Source organism: Bombyx mandarina, chromosome 17 (genome assembly GCF_030267445.1).
Source record: "Bombyx mandarina strain Sakado chromosome 17, ASM3026744v2".
NCBI classification, from domain to species: domain Eukaryota; kingdom Metazoa; phylum Arthropoda; class Insecta; order Lepidoptera; family Bombycidae; genus Bombyx; species Bombyx mandarina.
The window spans coordinates 10,668,644-10,687,811 of NC_143223.1; the positions used below are offsets into that span (position 1 = coordinate 10,668,644).

The 19,168-nt window shown below is 35.5% G+C and overlaps 3 protein-coding genes across 4 annotated transcripts; 1 reads left to right on the forward strand and 2 right to left on the reverse strand.

Moving 5' to 3' along the window:
* Positions 1 to 16: 16 nt before the first annotated feature.
* On the reverse strand, positions 17 to 10,078 carry rtet (major facilitator superfamily domain-containing protein rtet). The gene is made up of 8 exons (XM_028171185.2): positions 9,624 to 10,078; positions 9,121 to 9,537; positions 6,352 to 6,510; positions 5,113 to 5,295; positions 4,623 to 4,869; positions 3,358 to 3,549; positions 1,484 to 1,621; positions 17 to 320 (listed from the first exon to the last, which is right to left on the reverse strand). Exons 1-8 carry the CDS (start codon positions 9,624 to 9,626, stop codon positions 229 to 231), a joined length of 1,431 nt encoding a protein of 476 aa, XP_028026986.2. The 5' UTR covers positions 9,627 to 10,078; the 3' UTR covers positions 17 to 228.
* Positions 10,079 to 10,767: 689 nt separating this feature from the next.
* Positions 10,768 to 15,786, forward strand: U2af50 (U2 small nuclear riboprotein auxiliary factor 50). Of its 2 annotated transcripts, none has more exons than XM_089734345.1 (8): positions 10,768 to 11,131; positions 11,206 to 11,778; positions 12,055 to 12,137; positions 13,212 to 13,334; positions 13,445 to 13,532; positions 13,602 to 13,773; positions 14,603 to 14,687; positions 15,163 to 15,786. In XM_089734345.1, the coding sequence occupies exons 1-8, from the start codon at positions 11,116 to 11,118 to the stop codon at positions 15,292 to 15,294; spliced, it is 1,272 nt and encodes a 423-aa protein (XP_089590471.1). In that variant the 5' UTR covers positions 10,768 to 11,115; the 3' UTR covers positions 15,295 to 15,786. The 2 variants fall into 2 exon arrangements, with proteins under 2 accessions (XP_089590471.1, XP_089590472.1); XM_089734346.1 differs by having other exon boundaries at positions 10,944 to 11,131; positions 13,620 to 13,773.
* LOC114240613 (uncharacterized) lies at positions 15,779 to 19,144 on the reverse strand. The gene is made up of 3 exons (XM_028171224.2): positions 17,416 to 19,144; positions 16,344 to 16,427; positions 15,779 to 16,023 (listed from the first exon to the last, which is right to left on the reverse strand). The coding sequence occupies exons 1-3, from the start codon at positions 17,459 to 17,461 to the stop codon at positions 15,866 to 15,868; spliced, it is 288 nt and encodes a 95-aa protein (XP_028027025.1). The 5' UTR covers positions 17,462 to 19,144; the 3' UTR covers positions 15,779 to 15,865.
* Between the last annotated feature and the right edge of the window lie 24 nt (positions 19,145 to 19,168).

The window sequence follows — 19,168 nt, forward strand, 5'->3', positions numbered from 1 at the left end:
TAATAAAAAACCGTTAATTAGTAAAATCTTTATTGTAATACTGTTATCTTACTTATTTATATATATTGTGTAAACATAATATTTTTTTTCAAAATAGACTTGTAAAGACAAACAGTTGTAAAATGTATAAACAAAAACTATAATTTAAATACATGGCATTATAAATAGTAATGTAAAATTAACTTTAATACGTTCCTTGTTCCTTGTAAAATATATATTAATAAAAGCTCAAGTTTTCAGTCTAAATAACATCACAGTTGGAATGATAAGAATTAAAGAACCAATAGCGTATGTGATGGCTGCTCCAGAATACCAATAAACTGTAACAAATGAAAAGAATAAAATAAGTGTCATGTTTATTTGAAAAAAAAGTATAAAACATGCGAAATGTTATTATTGTTACGCTCTAGGGTTCGTGATAAATAAAATACCAAAGTACAACTAAAAACTGTATTCAACACTTAGAACGCTTAAAACACTTCACTACACTTTTAAAAATCTCAATTGGCTTGTTCCGCTTCGCTTCAGGCGATCCGTTCGCTGTTTCGCTTCGAGTAGTTCCGATTGCTGACTGCCTGCGTGCCATCTCTACAACGCTTTTATAGCCGATTCCTCATCCCTAGAATTATCGGAAATATTCCACACATCTCTAGTATTGTGTTTCCGCTATCTGACAATATATGGCGTTGTATTTCTCGAGCGTTCTAGGTGCTACTAGATCCTTCGATATTTGTACGACTATTCGGCGATAGACGGCGTTGCTCTTACCGGCCGTAACATTAATAATAATAATAATAAACAATTATTTGTTTTCCGGTTTTCTCATGTTACTTCTACTAATATTAGAATTACTTTAACTTCATTGTAAAGTCATGTTCAAAATTGATAATGTTTTTTTTTAGACAACCCATAATACGGTCCACCTGATGGTGAGGGGTTATCATCGCTCATGGACGCCAGCAATGCCAGCGACACAACCAATCTGCTGCCTGTCGCCGAGCATACACCGCAAGCCTCGTTCGAAGAAATTCATGTCTTAGCACTTGGGAGGTACTGTTAATATTGGCATGGAAGTTCATTCGCAAGTCGGATGGCACGTGCTTTTGCACTGTGTATTAACGCAGATGTAGTATGGTAGTATGTAGAATGTGCTATATGTGTATGGATGAACTATACTCCGGCGGTAGGCAGTGCAATGGTAAGCACGAGATAACGGGATTATAATTTCAATTCCTCAGAGCACTCCCCTAATTTAACTAAATTCAAACGTGATTTTGTAGGAAAAAATGATATCGCAATGAGTTACCGGAACCCTGCAGAGTTGACAACTGTAGTTAATCAGAAATAACAATTTAAATATGTAAGTAATAGATAATATTATATATTCTGTTCGTTTCGTTTTGTTTCGCTGAGATTTCACTGAAACTTTTAGTGTATGAAAATTATAGATATTGAAAAAAATTGTAGGTATTTATTGTGTTACCTGAAGATGTAAGTAGTGGGCCGGCAGCCCTGGCTAGCGCTCCCAGCGAGCGCAGAGTGCCGAGGACGGCGCCGCGGGCCGCACCCGGTGCTCGGTTGGCTCCTATTGACGTCATGCAAGACACCGCGAACGCCGTAGCTGATGATAACACATACATTCAGTGGTGGATCTACACTAGGGACAGTCGGGGCAAATGCTCTATCTATCTCTTAGGTTTATGGCGTTTCCTTTTAGATTTCGCCAATGTCAAGTGTCAAGTGTATATAATGCTCTGGTTTCTATAGCGGGCTTCGTGAACGAACAAGGTCACAGATTGTAACTAAGAATTAAGTGAGTAGCTAAGAATGTTGGACAAGTGCTCAGGGCAGCAATTTTTTTTAAATTAGAAAAAAAAGAAATATTTTTGTTTTTGGATATATATTAAACATTTTGTAGGGACCACAAATATAGCAACTATTAATATGTATGTGTGAGCGATAATTATATTGCAGTGATGTTACGCCAGTTTCGGGAATGTCGGGCTGTCGATAGCAAGTTAGATTGTAATCCCAATATACTTTAGTCACTTAACTGAACACGTGTCCTATTAATCCTAGCCTGATATAGAGACTCAACAATCTAATAAAGTTTCATATTTTAATTTTATCATAAAAATGACATGTTTTAATTTTAAAAAATAAAATATATAAACTGTAAGTTTAAGTAAAATTCCAATAATGGGGCGGATCTTTTTCCAGTGCCCAGGAGCGGTATTCCGGCCCTGCAGACATTTGAACATACAATTTCGAAAAAGGCACATGTCGCATATTTTGTCAAATACATTTTTTCATATACATGTAGTTTTGAGGCTTACCTACCTACCCATTTTACAATAATTCCAGTAATTTTCAATTACTAATTAACACTAAAATATATATATCTCAAAAGTTAATATTTTAAATTTAACACTGCTTTAGAAAATATAATCAGTTTTTTTCATTTACTGAAAATTTTACATTTTTAGAGATGTTCCCTTTTCGAAATTGCATATTCATTTATATTTCACCGAAACTCGCTTTAGGTATTTGTTAAAAGCAATAAAAATACTTAACTCGCTCGATAGAAACAAATTTCGAAAACGAAATTCCTCTAATGTTTCGATTAAATTCAATTAAACTATTATCTTAATGAGGTATACCGCCGGATATCGCTTTTTTTTATACATAAATATATACATTTGACTTTGTAATTAGGATAAATGTCTTTTATATAACTAAGTAAACGTATAACATTATACATATAATTTAAGAAATATATATTTTAGACTAGAAAAATTCGAATCTTTATAAAAACATTATTTTTAAAGTAGATCTTAGGAGTCGAGCATAGGCATCGACTATTATAGCATTGTGATGATTTATATTTCTAATTGTACGATTTTATTTTATCTTTATCAATAAATAGAGTTAAAACCAATTTAGACTTAGTTAAATTATTAGTGAAATCAAATATCAATTTATATTTCAACGAGAAAGCAAACGTTCTAGGAGATGCCTTAATAAATTTCGGTAGTCATAAACAGTAATGTATGATACAATTTTTTTAATGCTTAGATGGGTGGATAATCTCAGTGCCTATCTGGTATCAAGTGGTTATAGGAGCCTATAGACATCAACAACGTAAATGTCGCCACCCACCTTGAGACATGAGTTCTAAGTCCCAGTTTTACAGTACAACGCCTGCTCCACCCTTCAAGCCGAAACGCATGACTGTTGCACGGCAGAAATTGGCAGACTGGTGGTACCTATCCGTGCAGATAATAACTTAATTGAACTTCAACTTCAATACTGAAATTAATTTAAACAATTCCAAATTATTATTTAGAATCTACTCACATAAAGCGTACAAGACTAAGCCGGTCCATAGCCATATCAACGGGGCCAAAAATGGCGGATTCGATAGAGCGGCTAACGCTATGCACAGGAATGCGAAGGGAGTTAGAGCCACTGACACTCGCGCTGCCACTTCCGCGCTCTTAGTGCCGAGCCTCCTTGCCGCACCGCCTTGCAGTACAGCCATTATTAAACCTACAACATTGCAGCGCTAAAATCACTTTACACATTACATTCTCAAGCAATCGTATTTTGGAAACGCGGTTTTTACTGGTGGTCTCTCCTCCTCTTGTGAGTCCGCGCGGGTAGGTACCACCACCCTGCCTATTTCTGCTGTGAAGCAGTAATGCGTTTCGGTTTGAAGGGTGAGGCAGCCGTGGTAAGTATACTTGAGACCTTAGAGCTTATATCTCAAGGTGGGTGGCGCATTTACGTTGTAAATGTCTATGGGCTCCAGTAACCATTTGACACCAGGTGGGCCGTGAGCTCGTCCATCCATCTAAGCAATAAAAGAAAAAGTTTATTTTAAGTATACTCAGTTACAGCCGGTACAGAAATTACATTTTAATATTACGTTATAGCAGTTACAGAAATAGTTACAGCCTCTTCATTTAATACCAATGTTTTTCTTTTTTTTTTAACATTAGTGGTACCTAATTTAGGGACCGAACTCATAGCCCAATTGGGTTTTTTTATTTTATTTTTTATTACATAGATGTGTGGACGAGCTCACAGCCCACCTGGTGTTAAGATCTATAACGTAAATGCCGACCCCCACCTTGAAATAGGAGTTCTAAGGTCTCAGTATAGTTACAACGGCTGCCACACCCTTCAAACCGAAACGCATTACTGCTTCACGGGTGAAATAGGCAAGGTGGTGGTACCTACCCGTGCGAACTCACAAGAGGTCTTACCACCAGTGAGTTTAAGTGCTTACCATGAATAATGCCACTTAGGTTTTAAATGCGGTCGAAGTTTACATTGTATTGCACTATCGGGATTTGTTTTTAATATTGAGGCATGCATTTAATATTGACGAATGCGGTTAACCGCTGGCCATAGTTGACAACTTGTATGCGACACAATATATTCTGTCTGCGTGCAACAAATTATTGCAAATTGCGTTTGCAAGTTTAATTCCGAACGTAATGGCCTTATAATTATGTACTATCGATAAAGAACTGGGAGAAAGTAGTGGAAAGAAATATTTTAGGACTATGTAGACCCAAACGTCAACTTCGTAAATTAAGCCACTAATTCACACTTACCTATTACCAAAAACATTTTTCCTTGTTGCATTGCTGTATACTTAAAATTGTGATGCGTTAGGAATGTTATAGTGAATTCGAGTCCAGAATATACAAACAAATATAGAAAATAAATTAATCCCAATTTCGATAATACTTTTTTTTGATAATGAGATAAATTTTCTACAGCTGTAAAGTTAAGTAAATGCCATGGAGAAACGAAATCCACAGTTTTATATAATGTAAACGATACGGGGGCTCTTTTCTCCTGTAATAAAAAAAAAACAAAGAAAAGTAATGTAGATTAAAGTTCACCAGACAAATTATGTGCTTTTATTTTGTATTCTAGTTTTTTTTATTAAGACACACATTCCTTTATTTATTAAAAACTGATATAAGGTCATAGTATAAGAAATACAAGCTTTTTTTACTTTTTTGTGACTTTCTATGGAGCATTTTATTAGAATAACCAAATAAGATACAATCAAATAATAATTATCAAGCTACATACCTTTGCTAAGGTTTCGGGTAAACAAAATGCCACCAGAGCTATGTTAGCTATCGAGAGGAACAACGCGTATAATGCCGGTCGCTCGCCCCACGGCCCGTTGGTAATATCGCTCGTTTTAGCAAACCACGCACCACATAGCGGCCCCACTATGAATGCTACGGAAAACGCCAAACCCACCAGGGCCTAAAATTGACAATACAGATTTTCCGTAAAATTCGTTGAGCAAATCATGGGTCACCTAGTATTTAAAAGTTGTCAGAGCCATTATAAATGAATGTAAATGGCACATCCTTTCAGTCCAAACTGTACCACTGCTTCGTATGGATTATGCATAAAGTCGGAGCTGACTGATGAATTTTGAAAGTGGATTGACGTTGTCAACGAACACAAACTTAAATATCATAATGGAGTGATAGAGAGAATACACTTTGTTGCATACTGAAACACAATTAAAATTTAAAAACAATCAATAAGCAATCCATGTTTTTCACAAAGCAGTTTTCATCTAGAGATATTCTAAGAGATACAGAAGGTACGTTTCGGTAGATACGCTGCATGAACATACCCTTTATTGTTTTGGTCACAACATGTTTGACATTAATCTATCTAATGATGATCTATCTAATGAATTATGGCAGACCTAGAGGTTAAGTAGTTACCCGAGCTTATTGACAATCACAAAATTAATGTTGCTACGCGCTTTTTTTTCTTTGTGGGCAGTCGGGCATACAGTGGAATTAGCTTCGCTCTTGTACCTACATTAGTAATGCCAAAGGCACAGCCAAACCGCTGCCTGACGCAGAGTACTAGCCGCAAACCACATTTGAAGACGGACGAAGAAACACCGTGGATAAGGGGGACAAAGATCGTTGAAAACGCATTATGCACATACACACCGGTTCTAAGTAATATGAAGTCTGGTTCGTTGGCGGAAGATGCGATCGTGAAAACGAAATGACGGGATTACATAAAAAAAAATGCTCAGAGCACTCCCTAAGCACTTGAGGTTGAAATCACAATTGTATTGCATGATGACTGTCTCACTCATCCAACCAGAACACTGTATGCTTAGTACGAGTTTTTTAAAGTCCTCGGAGTTGGAACATTTGTCTACGTTTGCCGCTAGGGGCGATGTTCCAACTGCATACAAATTTGAGTTAACTTTTACGCTATCGAGAACGTTAAAAAACTCGCACTAAGCACACAGGAGTGTTTCATTTGTAACAAAATTATTCTTACCATTCCTCTTGCTCTAGTTTTTTCAGTTGAAGCATCGGTTACTATGGCCATGCACAGACTTACATTGGCTTTGCTTAATCCACCAATGAATCGAGCTACTACAAATATAAGGAATGTTTCAGCCATACTCCACAGTGCATGTGATGCCGCTATACCTGTCTGATACAAATTATTTCTTATGAAATTGTAGCCCAACTAGAAAACACATTTTTTTCTATTGCTCAGATGGGTGGACGAGCTTACGGCCTACCTGATCAGTTAAGTGATCAACGCAGCCCATAGAAAAAAAACGTGTTAATAACGCCGCCCATCTTGAGACATGAGTTCTAAGTCTCATTTTTTACAATACAATGACTGCCCCGCCCTTCAAACCGAAACGCATTACTGCTTTACGGTAGAAATAGGCAGAGTGGTGGTACCTACCCGTGCGAGCTGACAACACGCCCTAAACTATAATTTTTATATGTGTACTTCAGTTTTCTTCAATAAGTATGTATTAATATCTTTAGAAACTAGATGGTGAGTGATAAACCTGGTCTTAAGTGATTAATTAACCCAATCCATGACAAGGGCAATTCAGCAACCCACCTTGGAATATGAAACCTTCTATTGTACAATGGGTATGCCCTACAAACTGGCCACATGGCAGAAATAAAGAAGATAATGGTACTTATGCTATCAAGATCCCAATACACCACACCATGACAAAAAATGGATATTTAAAACATATTAAGTAAGTTCTCAAATAATAATAAAACTTTTTTTTTCTACTTTTTTTTATAACTAAATAGCATAAAAGAATTCCTTATTTGAGTGTTAGCTGATTAAAGTTTTCATTTATAGCCTTGAACATAAAATACTACTTTGCTCTCAAGTTTTCACTATGAACCTTGAATATTAAATACCAATTGATTCAATTGGTTTTACATTTTTAATTATTAATTATTTTTGCATTTCGGGTTCTTTTCTTTTCGTAGATATTATTTACCCGATATTGTTGACCCAGCTGTTTTTATAGTATGTATTTTTTAATGTCTTGTAGACAGATTAACATACTTTCATTCTTTTTGTTAGTAGTCATGTGGCTCGTGGATATAAGCAGTGATAAGGGCACAGCAGTTACTTACTAAAGCTAGCACTATATACTATTAAGTTAGTTACACTAAGCTTTAACTAGTTTTAACTTAGGTTTAACTTTAACTAAGGTTTATATTTTTTGTAATTTTGTTCTTATATTCTGAAATTTACTTATTAATACTAGTACATTCTGTAATGTTATTACTGTCTTCAGACACTTTATTTATCTTATTCGCATAAGCAGTTGGAATTTTCTTGAAAAAATCAATCTTATATTTGATATACAATATTTTTATCATTTCCTTTTAATGGCATAGCCCATATCACTAGTGCTTTTTTTTATAGTTCTTAACAACAATTTACAAAAGGAAGGATCAGATTCTTATAGTCTTAAAGAATTTATGAATATTGCTTAGATAGGCAGGTCAGGGCCTATTTGCTGCCAAGTGGATATCGAAGCCCATAGACATTAACAATGTAAATGTCGCCAAGCACCTTGAGACGCAACTGTACTGGTGGTCAAATCCTGCAGGCTAGTTGCTAGCAATTTTTCTAATAAAGTATGTACTTATCAAGCGCATACATGAGTTTCATGTGAAGGAATAACATTTACAACAATTTCAGGTGGTAGGGGTTCTTGAGAGCTTACATGAGTTTGTGCCACTACCCTGCATATTTTGGTATTTTGCTCTAAAGCAGTATTGGTTTGAAGGGTGGGGTAGCTGTTGTACTATAAAAATGGAGACTTAGAACTCATGTTTCAAGATGGGCAGCGGTATTAACATGGTTGATGTCTATGAGCTTTGGTGGTCACTTAACACCAGAGGGCCGTGAGCTCATCCACCCTTCTCAGCAGTAAAAAACATAAAGAAATCGTCAGCTTGTTTTATAGGTTTATTTTACGTTCAAGAATATAATTACTTTTAATTTATTAATTACTTATTTTTAAAGGTCTTATTTTTTGCCAACAGTTGAATGAAGCTGAGAGTACATATAACCTGGTAAAATGATGGCATACTTTTGAAACAAACACACTAAAATAACAAAATTATACAAAGTTTGGCATTCAGCTATGGAACTCTAAAAATTTTGAAACCCTCTGAAGTTTTATGTAATTCACAAATATTCACAATAACCAAGCATATATTAAACCATCTTCTTCTTCAAAGTTTTAGATATTTTTGGTAAACTTACTTGATTACTTATAATTTTTTTTTTTTTTTTTATTGCTTAGATGGGTGGACGAGCTCACAGCCCACCTGGTGTTAAGTGGTTACTGGAGCCCATAGACATCCACAACGTAAATGCACCACCCACCTTGAGATATAAGTTCTAAGGTCTCAAGTATAGTTACAACGGCTGCCCCACCCTTCAAACCGAAACGCATTACTGCTTCACGGCAGAAATAGGAAGGGTGGTGGTACCCACCCGCGCGGACTCTCAAGAGGTCCTACCACCAGTAAAAAAAATAGCATTACTCAAACAACCTACATTTTTATCTATCAAACATACCTATGTGATAAAAATCTAACTTTTCCTCTTAAAAATATTTCTGAAGAGTGGCTTATCATGTTCCAACACTGATAAAGAATAAATGTCTTCAGAATAATTTGTGGTTAATCATTGATGGTGCATATGTAGACTGAACATTATTTTAAAAACAGATATCTCTTGAGTCGAGAACTAACTTACCAGGCATATCAGTAGCATTGGTTTTCTTCCATATGCGTCCGAGAGGCTACCTACAATAGGACTCGTTAGGAACTGAAGAAAACTATACATGGAGCCCAGCGCACCCCCAAACAAGACAGACACGAATCGATCTGGTGCCCCGGTTAATTTTTGAAAACTCCGAACTGCCTGTAACAATGTAGAGTATAGACTATTCTCCTGATTTTCCTCTCTGCTGTAATAATCCATTAAAGACGGCAACAGTGGTAGAATCATCGTAAACGCAAAGAGGTCCAATAATAACGATAAAAACACAAATGCGATGGTTTTAGCATCTGTTCGAGTATCCTCATTTTTATACTTTTTTTTCCTATCTTCATTTGGAAGTTCCATAGGGCCTTTTTTCTCTCTCACGATCGCGTTACCCTCGTGCCGCAACTGAAATTATTTCTCAATATCAATACCTCCACGGAAGACTTTTCTTTATAAATGTTGAATTAAAAATTTCAAATTATAACATTTACCATTATAGTGGATGATCCAGGGCTAAATAGAGCACGTACCGACAGGTTTTTGTATTTTTAGATGTATACATACGCGACACTGAAGAAAAAAATTCAAACAAAACTTTCACCAGTTTCACCCTAACGTACGACATCACATCACATATCACATTCAAACATAAAAATTTCAAAGTCAAATATGATTGGTTGAGTAATGAGTGGCAGGCAGCTTCGTTTTTGTTTTTAGAATTTGTTTACGGCCACTGATTACAGAATGTTTTAGCCCAGATGAGTTAGTTATCCAAGATTGTTGAGATTAACAATAGAATTAACAGATTTACAAATAGATAACAATAGATTAACAATAGATAACTATATAATTTTTAAAAACACGCAAAAAAACATTCCTGTATTTTTTTCCGTTTCATATAATATATTATATATATGTATACCATATGAATATACCATCCTGCCTATTTCTACCACAAAACATTCAGTAAATGTTTGTGCTTCTGCAATTTACAAAATTCCATTGGTATACATGTTAGAGTTTTGGCTTATTGCAACCCAAAGTTAAAATAATTTATTGTGGGAACCGGTTAATGAATTGTTTCATTTGCATACCTACGACAGTTTTATTGTCATTGAGCCTTAGATTCTGGTCAAACCATCGCTCAAATACCACAAGGGCTTATTGAGTTTGATCCAACACCCTATTCAGAAATTTTACCACAATGTAAACTCCCAGATTGTCAGCATAGCTTACAGTAGAAATACACTTAGTATGTTCCCAAAGCAGGATATTTTATAAACTGTTCAAGAGGCCATAAGATATGGTAGCATTGACTTGGTTTGGGCAGTTTCCTGTTTATGAAGTCTCCGCGTGCTTTAATTTGAAACATCTATATATAATACCCGGACATAAAACCGATTGCTAGCGTGGCGTAGATGTGATAGTATAATAAAATATTATTTAAACCTACAGTCTATATTTAGTAGTGTATATGGTGTGGCGACACGTCGCCATGGAGAAGCGACTGTTTCTTAATATTAATATTTGATATTTCATTGCGCCACAAGAATTTCCTGTCGTAAGCTATCCTTTTATGCATCTATACCGGTACAAAATAATATCAATGTTTCACATCTGCCAGCCTTGCCACTATACCATTTTTCTCATGTTACGGTATACTTTTAGAAATACTCAGTGATTAATTAGCTATCATTATTACACGTTTATACTTGAGGAAACACCAGTTCTGCGTTCCCGTCCGAAATTTGTCCTAGGGCAAGCATAGGATTTTAGTGATGATTACGTATCAGGAAATTCACTATAGCATCATTAGCCAAAAGTTGAGTAACCAACGTCCGTATAAAAAAATAACAGACGCCATTTCACGGAAACTGACTTAGATTTTATGTTGATGCCAACGCTAATAAGACTAATAACGCTGAAGCGCCTTTATTACTATCTCAAGAAATAGTTACTGTATTACATATTTCCGTAAATAGGATGGGGGAAGACAAAGGTAAGTAGTTCACATATCTATCTTGTAAAGTTTTGAAGTGAGGTTATAAAATAAAATGCTCACAAATATTACAGACCGCCGACGAAGGTCTCGATCCCGAGAAAGAAAACGTTCTAGATCTCGATCTAGAGAACGAAGAGAAAAAAGAAAAAGCAGATCAAGATCGCCCAATAAACGTTCACGTAGACGTAAGCCTTCGCTTTACTGGGATGTACCGCCGCCGGGATTCGAGCATATCACGCCATTACAATACAAGGCGATGCAAGCGGCGGGTCAGATTCCTGCCAATATTGTCGCCGACACACCACAAGCTGCCGTGCCGGTGGTGGGTTCGACTATAACACGTCAAGCGCGAAGGTTATATGTCGGCAACATACCCTTTGGCGTCACCGAAGAAGAAACAATGGAGTTTTTCAATCAACAAATGCATCTATCGGGCCTGGCCCAGGCCGCCGGCAACCCTGTTTTGGCTTGCCAGATTAATTTAGATAAAAATTTTGCATTCCTTGAATTCAGATCAATTGATGAAACGACACAGGCAATGGCTTTTGACGGTATTAATTTTAAAGGGCAAAGCTTAAAGATTCGACGTCCACATGACTACCAGCCTATGCCAGGCACTGAAAACCCAGCAATAAATGTGCCTGGTAAGTAAAGATGATATTGTTATATTGTTATTACAAACAATTTTTCTTAAAAAAATACATTTAAACACCATTAGAAGATACTATAGATTTATCTATCAAGTAATGAGTCTTGAACTCGTTTGAAAGTGCTATTTTTTATTAAGAAAATGCAATATTTAAAATAAACTGAATTTTGTTGTTATAGTTCTACAGCTCTTTTTAAACTCTTGAAACAACATTAATTACAACTAAAATACTCATTACTAGTGTCTTCATTCAAATATTATTTTGTTACAGCTGGTGTTATTAGCACTGTTGTACCTGATTCCCCACACAAGATCTTTATAGGGGGATTGCCTAATTATCTAAATGAGGACCAAGTAAGTTCCTTGTTTTATCTATTAAAATTTATAGTTGAAATTAAGCATTCAAGAAACCATAATTTAATCACATCATGATCAAAATCAAGTTTGGAGTTTTTTAAAGCTACACATAGTTTTTGGATTAAAGTAGAGGTACTTATTTTCTGTATTTTTGATGTGATCAAATTAAGCTATTATTTATAAGTACTACTTACCAAAAAGTTTTTATTTTTAAACCAAATGAAAACTCAATTCACATAAATTATGGTTGATTTATGTTTCCCACTAAAAGAAACCTTTTGATAATAAAAAAATGGTTATATTATACAACATTCTTCTCTCATTGTGATTTGTAGAGTTGTGTGTTACAGGTTTTGACCAGACACAATGGAAATAATAATTATGTTGGTTATGATAAACATAGAATTCTCTTTGATTGACAAATTCAAGTATTTTGGACTATAATAGTTATTTCAAAATCCTACTTTAGGTAATGTTAGGACATTAAAAGAACCATGAGTTTGTTCGTTCCCAGTAGGTAGTTATAGCGTACTAGATGCCGCAACAATTTCAGGCCGAGATTCAACAGTTGACAGGACTTAGGCCCCGGTGACGCCAGCAGTGAGCCGCGTTATGTTTTGGTCCGTTTCAGGTATTTTCAGGTACCCGTAGCGTGGACGAGCGTGTGCGTACCACGCTCGGACGTTCTCAAACAACTCACTGATATAGTTTGCTTTCTGCCCTCCCTAGCTTAGATTTGGCACATTCGCGGCCCGCGTGTCACTGTTGTCTCTCATTCTCATCTATACGTCTTGTACTTGAACGAGACATCGGCACTTCAAGGCAAGTCTCTTCCATTCACATCTGATTCTAACATGCGGCTAGACACAGGTCAGATAGCATAATTCACTTATGTAATTTGCTGCATTTTGATGAACAGATTTAATGGGAACACAACAATTCAAACATACAATACAAAAAACATTAGCATTAGAAATGTCTATGCTGATCATTATGAATATGTAACGTAAATTAATACAATGCTGGGAATTAAAAGATTATTATTTGCTCACTAATTTTGTCATGAAACAGGTAAAGGAATTACTCATGTCATTTGGTCAACTCCGGGCCTTCAATTTGGTGAAAGACTCTTCAACTGGGTTGAGCAAAGGCTATGCTTTTGCTGAATATGTCGACATTTCTATGACAGATCAGGTAAATAATCATTATGTCACCCAATTTATTAATTTATTGGCTTTTGCATAGTTAAGGCCAATTTAATTTTTAAAAAAACTTTAAATCATAAATTAATTTTATTTTCACAGGCTATTGCAGGTTTAAATGGAATGCAACTTGGAGATAAAAAGTTGATTGTGCAACGTGCCAGTATAGGCGCAAAGAATTCAACTTTAGGTAAATTTTAATACAGAATATGACCTATGTTTTAGTTTTAGAATAGAAATTATAAAAGATTTTAAATAGAAATGGGATACTTTTCAGCACTGACCGGTGCAGCTCCAGTGCAAATCCAAGTGGCAGGTTTGACCTTGGCTGGAGCAGGTCCACCTACTGAAGTATTGTGCCTTCTTAACATGGTTACACCTGATGAATTGCGTGATGAAGAGGAGTATGAAGATATCCTTGAAGATATAAAGTAAGTAACATTTACTACATGTCACACACACAAGCACTAATACATGAAATGCACACTTAAACTTCATCTAAAAATGTTCAAAATCAGAACAAGAATATAAAATTAAATCTTCATATTGGTACCTCAGTTCCAATAAGTAAAGTAACAATTCAGATTTTATATTAGTTTTAGCAGTGTATAAAGCATTTCGTTTTTCATAATGTAATAAAAATAAATAAATAAAATAGAAATAAGAATAATTTCCTGATAAACTATTCACATTTAATTTTATTTAAGCTTTTTTTTTAATTGTTACTGCATGGAACTTATATTAAACAACAAAACTGATTTCTTTCATAGACTTTTTTCTTTTTGAAAATTATAGTTTACAATTTTAATGGAACTCTTTTTTATACTCAATCAATTATTATTTTTTTAATAAAAAAGAACTTTTTACCTTTACCTATGCACCTTAACAAAAATTCGCGAAGAAATAACATTGAGTAATAAAAATAAAACCTGCAAAAATCTTAATTTGTGTGATTACCTGCCTAGGTAGGTCCCACAATACTGTCCATTTCTGCCGTGAAGTAGTAATGCGTTTCGACTTAAAGAATAGGGCAGCCATTGTACTGTAAAAACTGAGACTTAAAACTCATGTCTCAATGGGTGTGGCGGCATTAATGTTGTTGTTGTCTATGGGCTCCGGTATCCACCTAACGTCAGGTGGGCCGTGGGCTCGTCCACCCATCAAATCAATAACAAAAAAAGAATTAGTAATGTAATGATTACTGCACATTCCTAGCTATAAAAAATGGATATGAGACTCACTAAAAATATGGTATTTCAGGGAGGAATGCAACAAATATGGTGTTGTGCGTAGTATAGAAATTCCAAGACCAATTGAAGGAGTCGAAGTACCTGGATGCGGCAAGGTAAATATTTATATTTAAAATTAATGGTTTGTAAATCATAATTGAGTATGTCTTACCGCTTCTACATACTTTTAGGTCAAAATAAATTAGTTGTACAAATTGATATAACAAGCTCATCAAAATATTCTCATATTTTTAAACTGAGATAAATAATAACAATAAAATTATACGAAATAATCGAGTCTATAAATGTAGCTATAAGAAATAATATGAGATGATTTCTACAAAACTCAAATATCATATTATCATAAACATGCCACACTTTAAATTTCTGTCTTGAAGTTTTCATTTAGGAATTAGTAGGAAAGTCGTTAAGTAGATACACTAAGCAATTGAATGTTATAGGTACCTCATATCTCAAGGTAGGTGGTGGCATTCACATTGTAATAAATCAACATAAGAGAGGTCCATATATATATACGACTGGAATAAACGAATAAAATCCACATTTTGTTAAAAAACGTTTTTTTATCAGGTATTTGTCGAGTTCAACAGTATCGCAGATTGCCAGAAAGCGCAGCAGACGCTCACAGGACGCAAGTTCAGTAACAGAGTCGTCGTCACATCTTACTTCGATCCTGACAAATATCATCGCAGAGAGTTTTAAAGATATATTTTTTTTACCGTCACTTCAACTTCGTCCTGTTGCACTAGCGTGTAAGAAAATGTTCAACATTGTTTTTCAAAGAAGTTTAATTTTCATTAGTTTACATTAAAAACATATAAGAACAAATTAAATTTAAAAATAAATGCTTTTAACGATTCATTGTAAAAGTGAGTGTCTTAACTACCAAATGAACAGATTTAATTGTGATCTACTCAATTACGACTGATAATTAATTCCACAATTTCTATAAATTGAAAATGTTACGTTTTGTTGAAAATAAAAGTGTTGTATTTTTTTTTTCACAAAACCTATAGATTACACATGCTAGTAGCACATTCAACAAACGACAGAGATTAAATCAATCAAAATGCATATTGTGAATTGGGAGCATCATGCCTTTCGTCACCAATCCACTACAACTGACATGTTAAGTATTAACTAAAAAGTATATTGCGCGTTTGTAACTGCTATGAATAAATAAATTTATCTCAATCATGTGTTTTTATTAAACAGTTTCATATTCGAATCGTTTTAACGAAGATATTTTATTAAAAAAAATTACTTTGTAGTTTTATACTTCTTGCTGCATAGCAGGTTGGTAAGTGTTCAGTGAACCCGTTTCCGAAGATAGAACGAGTTTCCTCATAACTACATATAAGACGCCACCGATGATCAACATTCCAATTCCAGCCATCAAGCTAATTGCCCACGCGGGAACTGCATTGCCACCTGTAATAAAATAAAATGAGTTTTGAGCACGCAAGTGGATTGATTATTTTAATCAACATACACGCGATCTCTATAAAAATAAAATAAATTGAAATTTATTGTAGAACGACTGTTCCGTCAAAACCGGACTGTTATAATTGCCTTTCGGCAATAATAGGTAGGTACCTCATAACTAGGTAGGTAAAGGTGCACGGTAAGTGCTACTCCTTAGTAGCAGGTTCGCAGAAACGTCCTCTTATCAGAAGGTACGGTAACTTATGGAATTTAATGAATTTATCTGATTTACGCCCGTCCGGCAAGGATATTGAAGATAAACTTACGGTAGTAAGTGCGGGTCATAACACGTCTTCCTCTAAGAATTTTTCTTCTGGCTTCTACCTCTTGTGTAAGTGTACTCAAAATGACTAAAAATAATAAAAAATAATTTATTATTGCACATATTGGCAAGGCAAACATACCCTTTTGTTAAATTCTTAACTTTTGTTTTTTTCCGCTAAAACTTTAATAATAAAATTCGCCAATGCACTCGCGACCAAAATGCCCCGGTCATCGTTCTCATCGAACCCGTCGCTTGCGACGAAGGGCTCGGCGAGTAAATTAACCCACAGACACAGCCCACTGAGTTTCTCGCCGGATCTTCTTAGTGGGTCGCGTTTCCGATCTGGTGGTAGATTCGGCGAAGCACAGCTCTTGCTAGGGCTCGTGTTAGCAACATCGTCCGGTTCGAGCCCCGTGAGCTCACCTACTAGTTCAGGCTACGCTGATATGGTCTCTCTAGACCATCAGCTTAGGTAGGAGAAAAAAATAGAAGACCAAAATAGTCACCTACAAGTTTCCGTTTTTCTTGAATCATCTAGGTACCTACTTAATTTCAAGTGTGTCATGTTCACGATTAGCCGTTATTTGTAAAGTACCCCGTACCTTTAATGTCATTCATTCAGACTGACGATTGAATTAAAATCAATGCGCTTTATCAGACTGATAGTCATAACCCCAACAAACTAAAGGTTGGTACATTTCTTCTTCCCAAACATATCTATATCTATGTGTGTCTATACGTAAATTATCAAACTAAGTACATTACCTTTATAAGTCTTGATTTTAGTACCTACCTTTTTCCTTATCTATTAAGTAGGTTACTGGCAGTAAAAACAACACAGTACTTGATACGTGTATATTATAGTGGTGCAAAAGTAACAATTGCTATTACTCTTTTAAGTCACCTGGCGTCAAAGCTAAGATATTTAATTGGGTGTTGAGTACACTTATAACGTTAGGGAAAGAGCTCCCTTCAAACTCTTAAAATTAAAAAATACAACGCAGTAATGTTCCCTCCGCAACACATTTCACTTTAGGTCCATAACTACAACAAATTTTACTCTAGATACGTACCTAAAATCACAGCGAAGTAAAACAAAACAGATTTCTTCTGTGCCATTTTATTGATTTTTTTTATTTCACAAATACTCAATAGAGAAACACAATCACTAACAACACCTATGATAAACTAATACAGAAAAACATGTACATTTTTAGCGTTGAGCTATTATCTCTTTAGATAAGATAACTTGGTTACTCACATTTGTGAGATAAAACGAAGCTTTCTGAAATCCTGTGTGACTCAATTATTCTGTATATTCATTGATAGAATACTACAGTGATAAAATAAATATAATAAAACCTTTAAAATGATCGTATTTGATACATGAATCCAAAAAACTTTTACTTGTCCATACTGTTAGATTTAGACCTAGGTATACTTACTAAAATAGCAAAGAAAATCAAAAGTGAACAATACGTACAGAATTCGTCATAGCCGCCCGATTAACTTATTCGTATCAAACGATACCACCATACCGATGTTCAAATCCCACAGGCAAATGTTAATTTATCTAAGGAAATACATAGCACGTGTTCAAGAACGACTACCACGATGAAGGAATAATATTGTGCAATAAAAAACAACCCAACAAAAATTCAGTTTGCGTAGCAACTGGTAGTAAGGTGTCTCGTGTCCCGTTCGGGTAGGTTCCACCGCCCTACTTATTTTTACCGAAGCAGTAATGCGTTCGGGTTTGAAAGGTGGGTCTAGTCTATAGTCGGTATGCCGTCATATAACTTATAATTGAGACTTCTTCTTTATATTACAGGATGGATTCATTTGATTGATATCTATGGGTGTCGAGAACTAATTATCACTAGTTGAGCCGTGAACTCATTTTCCCATCTATAAAAATAAACTGATAAAGAAACAAATAACAAGCGCCTCTTTACTGAGCCCCTTACGTTAGTACAAATTGAACAAGGCTAATAAGAGATCGTTCGACAGATCACAATTATTATGACTAAATAAACTTAAATCTGACTTCATTAAATTGATGGTCTCTATATCGAGTTCTCCGAATACTTTTGTTTAAATGGGTAGACAGGACGCGCCTTTTTGGTTGCGTATTTTTTTTTTACCCATGTATGCAGATGAACACGCAGTCCACCAGATAGATATTCTGATGGTGAAACAGTCAAGCCGCTGCTTACCACTAAATCGAATTAGAATATATAGATGGATCATCCGCTACATGTTGGGGCTGTGGTATGGTTGAACCTATTAAATAATCCTTCTGTCGCTTTTCTACCTGAGCATCCGATTCATATACAGAGATACAATTGTGATAGCTCACGTAAATTGCTTAACCGCACCACGGAACGCCAGATCAACAGTCGCCGGTGATATGATCAGCAACTCTCACAATAAACTGCCCAGCTCTGCCTCTAGGCAATCTAGTTAATGGCGCCATAACTCATACCCTCGGGTTGCCCAGGTGTGTATCGGTAGTGTATGCCGGGTTGAGGAGCGTAGATTTCATCCGATCGCTCTTTGTCAAAATGACAATGTGGCCAACGGTTACCTTTGTTTTCATAGACCCTATTGTCGTTCTACAAACCAACATCAAAGAGGCCCGAAATGCTTACGGTGACTGGAGCCAAAATACATTAAAGTATATCTAGTAATACAGTTGACATTTTGTGAGATGGCGGCGACATCAAGCTTTTCAGTACCGGTTACATATTTACCCGGCATTAATAGGCCATAATAATATCCTGTTTGTGTGATCAAGGCAATTCGGTGTCCCTGCCATTCCGAATA